We start from the raw sequence: 6,133 nt of genomic DNA on the forward strand, positions 1-6,133 counted from the left end.
CATCTTATCTTTTTCAAGTAAAAGTTAAGTTTTACTATATCAAGAGCCTAATTGGTGATTTTCTACGTGGATTTGCAATAACAAAGACAAACCAACAATTGGGAGAACTTTGGGAGGCTAAAATACATTTTAAGAGAAACTCCACTGAAATTAAAATGCGTTCCCTTAAAGGGCTACTCTAGTGGAAAACATTTTTTTTTAAATAAATCAACTGGTGCCAGAAAGTTATACAGATTTGTAAATCATTTCTATTTAAAATATGTGGTGTTCCGGTACCGTATTGCATACCATACCTAGTGTGGTGGTCCCCAAAGTCAGAGTAACTACGCTCAGGTAGGATCCCCCAGGTGGGATAGCCCCTGGTCGCCTCTTCTCTACTGTAATTCTATACTGTTAATACATGTACATATTTAGTGATAATGTATATTTAATATAATGTATAGTACTTACCTTGTTTAGTGTCGCAGGACCTTTGGTCATGTGATCATGTTAATATTCTCTATGGTATGTTGGAGGACCTTTGGAGATCCTTGGGTCACGTGTTACCCATAATCCTTTGTAATGGTGATTGACACGAGTATTGGACCAATTAGCATTAGTCCAGCCCCTGCACATATAAGGGAGCTGTAGCCAATTATCACTCTCTTGGGTTGCTGCTCTCGTGGATGCCGGACTAGCAGGACGGATCTGCACAACTTGCAAAGACACGCTAGGCCTGAAAACTTACCGGCCTCAGCGGAACTTAAACCGTGAGTTCTAAACTACCCCCGCTAAAGCTAGTGTGACTACTGGACCGCAACTAAATCCCCTAAATCCAGTGGAACAGCGCATATTATCCTAAAGACTCTAAATTCCTAAGTCCCAACCTTTGTCAATCTCCAAAGAAAGCTTGCATGTATAGCAACTGTTCCGGTTATGAAGCTTGCATAAAATCTTCAGTAAAAGTTACAACTGTTTCAGCAAACTCTCCGGTTGTGGACATTCCATTATTATCTACCTCCCTATGGCTCTTGGGAAGGGTGGGGGTAGGATAAGCATTACTGAGGAGCCCTCACCCTGGCGTCACGAATAGCAAGGGTTAACAAGCACCCTTTAGTCACCGCACAGCTACACTCCCCATACCCTACTCCCCCAGGCTATCACAAATATTAACCCTTCCTGTACTTATCAGCTGCTATATACTACAGAGGAAGTTCTTTTATCTTTGAATTTCCTTTCTGTCTGTCCACAGTGCTCTCTGCTCTAGACAGTTCCTGACATGGACAGAGGTGTCCGCAGAGAGTACTGTGCTCAGACAGAAAGGAATTTCAAAAATAAAAGAACTTCCTCTGTAGTATACAGCAGCTGATAAGTACTGGAAGGATTAAGATTTTTTTTTTATATATATATATATATAGAAGTCATTTACAAATCTGTTTAACCTTCTGGCACCAGTTGATTTAAAAAAAATTATTTTCCACCGGAGTACCCCTTTAAATCTGCTGAACGTGAACTTTATTTTTCAATATGGTATCAATGGCAAATGCCAGATCATATGTATAGAAGAATATAAAATGACAAAATCACTGACCTCTGGGATATCCTCCAGGCACAGAATCATCTTATCAACACCCAAAACCTGATTTGGTGTCAATCAAAGCAGATGGAAATAATTTTTTTTTAATTTTTGTGAAGAGATGGGTACATTCAAATAATCTACTAATAAAACAACATTCATACCATTTAATATACTAGATGTAAACTCGCTTGAAGTAGGGGCACCTTTTAATTTATAATATATGTCCCTGCCTTGCCAAGTCAAAAGTATAAAGTCTGCAATGCAGCATCCACTCTATACTGTCTATACTGTCGCTGCTCTTTAAAGGGGTATTCCGGCCAAAGACACATTTGGATAGGGGTTAAGATGTCTGATCGGAGTGGGGCCCGCCGCTGGGAACCCCCGCGATCTACGTGCAGCATCCGCATTCTATGCGGGACCGCTGCTCCAGTCTCGGAAACCTCTGTGTTTCCCGGACTGGAGACGTAACGTCACACTACGCCTCCTCCATTCATGTCTATGGGAGGGGCGTGACATCATGATGGGGCGTGGTGTGACGTCTTGTTTCCAGTCCCGGAAACACAGAGGTCTCCGAGATTGGAGAAGCAGCCCCGCATAGAATGTGGGTGCTGCACGGAGATCGCGGGGAGTCCCAGCGGTGGGCCCCCCGCCATCACACAATAGGGGATAAGATGTCTTTGGCTGGAACACCCCTTGTATATTGATTCTTCAATCCCCCCCCCCCTCCCCGTTCCTCTAATTATTTTATATTATTTTATATTATACCTACAGTATACTGAAAAAATATAAACTTTTATCTAGCAATATTTTTAGGGTTCCATTCTATGTAGCAGTGATATACAGCTAGAGCTGTGAACCTAGATTGTAGTGGATAATACAAAGATTTAGAAGAGTTGCATCATGTGACCCCCTAAGACACTAACAACATTTAGATGTTTGCATATAAAAAGTATAACAAACTTATTTAAAGGGGTATTCCGGCCTTAGACATCTTATCCCCTATCCAAAGGACCCCCCCACGATCTCGGTGCAGCCCCAGGCAGTCTGTTCCGGGCGCTGCTCCCAAGACGTAAAGTCACAGCCATGCACCCTCATGATTTCACGGGAGGAAGCGTGATGTTCGTCATGCCCCCTCCCATAGACATGAATGGAGGGGGCATGGCGTGATGTCATGAGGAGGCGTGGCCGTGACATCACATCTCGGGAGCAGGGCCCAGCAAAGGATGCTGGGGGGCTGAACCAAGATTGCGGGGGGTCCTTTGGATAGGGGATAAGATGTCTAAGGCCCCTTTAAATATGAATGTCTGAAATAAATCAAAGGAAAGTGGAGCCGATTGAAAGAAAATAGTTTCCAGTGGCTCTTCTTAAACTTAGTTAATTCATTAATAAAACTTGGTAAACATAAAAGTCTTTGCACATTCAACGTGTTTCGGGTACGACCTGAACCCTTTCTCAAGTGCGATCATTTTGTGATTTTTTTCTTTTGTAGTAAAATAAATCAAAAGTATAAACAGGTAAAAAATTTAGACTTTTAGAGAGGACCTGAGACAGGAGAAGATCTGTGCAACGGAAAGGATTGAAAGGGTAACCCCAAGATTTAAAGGGGTACTCCGGTGGAAAACTATTTTTTATTAAAATCAACTGGTGCCAGAAAGTTAAACAGATTTGTAAATTACTTCTATTTAAAAATCTTAATCCTTCCAGTACTTATCAGCTGCTGTATACTACAGAGGAAGTTGAGTTGTTATTTTCAGTCAGACCACAGTGCTCTCTGCTGCCACCTCTATCCATGTCAGGAACTGTCCAGAGCAGGATAGGTTTGCTATGGGGATTTTCTCCTGCTCTGGACAGTTCCTGACATGGACAGAGGTGTCAGCAGAGAACAGTGTGGTCAGATAGAAAAGAAATTCAAAAAGAAAAGAACTTCCTCTGGAGCATACAGCAGCTGATAAGTACTGGAAGGATTAAGGTTTTTAAATAGAAGTAATTTACAAATCTGTTTAACTTTCTGGGACTAGTTGATTTAAAAAAAAAAGTGTGTTTTCCACCGGAGTACCCCTTTAAACGTATTTCAACCACTGGGACCCTAACCAATCACAAGTACAGGAGTCGACTGTTCCCTGAGTAAATGAAGCCCCATGACACATGTTTGGCCTCTACTATTTAAGATAGTCAAGTTCTGAAGATAAAAGCATCTTCAAAAGTCCTATGAAAAGTAAATGGAGGGGGCCCAAGCATGCACACTGCAATTTACAATAAGCCCAAGAAATCCCCCTTTTCTCATGAATAGTGGCAGCTGAACCCCCACCAATCAGATGATTATCCCCTATCTTGTGGATAGATCATAGGTTGAAACCTTGGGATAAACCCTGACCTGTCTCCAGCCAGTTTTCCATTTCCACCGTAGTAGGTGGTTGATAGGTGGCCTGTGCTTTCTGCATGTGGATGCGAATACAAGCTCAGCTCAGCTGGGACTGTCCAATGTTGGGATGGACACAGTGGGGGATCAGGACAGGTCAGTATATATACTTATTTTATTATGTGGACAAACACATTTTAATTTGCAGGACAACTCCTTTGGCATATGTATTGAAAATTCCCCTTATGAGAAATCTGTAATATTATTTATAAAATTTTTACTATTTTTTTGTTTTTTATTTTTTACTATAGTTTGCTGGTGTTTTCCATATAAAACTGTAATCATTCATCATCCCCTATGACCCAGACTTTTTCACTCTTTGAAAAGTTTTTCTGAGGGCCTCCTTGACTTCTTTGTTCCTCAGACAGTATATCATGGGGTTCATGACTGGTGTCACCACACAGTAGAAAATTGACACCACTTTGTCTAGTGTGAATCTGACGTGTGAGTTGGGACGTATGTACATGAAGATTATTGTGCCGTTAAATATTAATACTACGGTGAGGTGGGACGCGCAGGTGCTGAAGGCTTTATTCTGCCCTTCTACAGATGGAATCTTAAGAACAGACCAAATGATGAAAGAATACGAGACTAAAATAAGAGAGAAGCAACCGAGAGTCAGACTGTAGGAGATCACAGAGAAAGTGAACTCTCCCCTCGATGTATCTTCACACGATAGCTGCAAAAGAGGAGAATAGTCACAGAAGAAATGGTCAATATAGTTTGGGAAGCAAAAGCTGAGGGTGGAGATCCATAGAGCAGGGCAAGCAGCGGTTATGAAGCCCACAACCCATGGTCCACATGCCAATCCTATAGACATCCTTTTAGTCATCAATGTTGAGTAGTGAAGTGGTTTACAGATGGCTACATACCGGTCATAGCCCATGACTACCAGACAGCAATTCTCTGCTGCCCCAAAAGCAAAGAAAAAATAAAACTGAGTGAGACAAGAAGATGGGAAAATCTCTTTGTTCCTGCTCAAAAGGACATCAAGCATCTTAGGTACAGTCACCGTGGTATATAGGACTTCTACCAAGGAGAAATTGGCCAACAAGAAGTACATTGGCTTGTGAAGATGGTATTCCAGAAGTACAAGAGTGATAATCAGAAAGTGAGCCCCCAACGTTAACATGTACATACTCAAGAAAAGGGAGAAGAGGGAGAGTTCCTTATAACGTATAGTCTCAAAGCCTACGATTATGAAGATGGTGGCTATGGTCTGATTTACGCTGACTGCCAATTCCATGTTCCCTGAAACAAAGAAATGGACATTAATCACATCAATGAAGCATAGAAGAAGCTGTAATACCTGAAAAAGATGGATCGCTCTAATATTCCATCCGTATGGGAAAGTATAAATGTCACACAATAATTCCAATGTTGACCCTATAAGCAGATGTCTTGTTTATACAACCCCGTCTACAGATTCCTATCCTGGAAGATAGAGGGGTCTTCTTCGGTGAAAGAGGAGCTGTAATACGTATACTTTTCCTTCATTGGCACAATGAAAGTTTACAATTGGTCAGCAATGTTCACAGCCATAACAGTGGCGCGACTTAGCGACAACAAATGTCCTTGAGTGGCCCAGCCAGAGCCCGAACCCAATAAAACATCTCTGGAGAGACCTGAAAATGGCTTCTACCGACTGTCCCCATCCAACCTGACAGAGCTGAGAGGATCAACAGACAAGAATGGCAGAAAATCCCCAAATCCAGGTGTGTAAACCTTATGGCCTCATCCCAAGAAGACTGGAGGCCGGAATCACTGCCAAAAGGGCTTCAACTATGTCCTGAGTAACTGGTATAAATACTTATGTGACTGTGAGACAAGCTTCAATCTCTGAGAAGCCAATTTGGATCAATTGCCTCAGAGATGGTCCACAGCTGTGTTCCTCGATATTTTAAACAGTCATAGTTGTTTCATCAAACATATAATATCAATAGTCCAAGAAACTTTATAATTTATGTTATTGGTGAAAAATGCTTCCTTTCCCTCTAAGCATGCTCCGTTCCTGCTCCTACCTACAATCTAAACTCACTCTTCATACTGAGATGCAACACAGACTAGCAGCTCACTGAGGGATCAGGTTACATGCTAGAAGTCTATAGAAAGGAAAAGGAAGAGAGAGAGATATGAAGAAGTTTTTAGTTTATTAG

The 6,133-nt window shown here is 41.7% G+C and overlaps 1 protein-coding gene across 1 annotated transcript; it reads right to left on the bottom strand.

The window, feature by feature from the left end:
- Positions 1–4,272: 4,272 nt before the first annotated feature.
- Positions 4,273–5,825, bottom strand: LOC130292023 (olfactory receptor 6F1-like). Its single transcript, XM_056541455.1, has one exon. The coding sequence runs from the start codon at positions 5,221–5,223 to the stop codon at positions 4,273–4,275; it is 951 nt and encodes a 316-aa protein (XP_056397430.1). The 5' UTR covers positions 5,224–5,825.
- Positions 5,826–6,133: the final 308 nt, after the last annotated feature.

Source organism: Hyla sarda, chromosome 9, assembly GCF_029499605.1.
Source record: "Hyla sarda isolate aHylSar1 chromosome 9, aHylSar1.hap1, whole genome shotgun sequence".
In the NCBI taxonomy this organism is placed as follows: Eukaryota; Metazoa; Chordata; class Amphibia; order Anura; family Hylidae; genus Hyla; species Hyla sarda.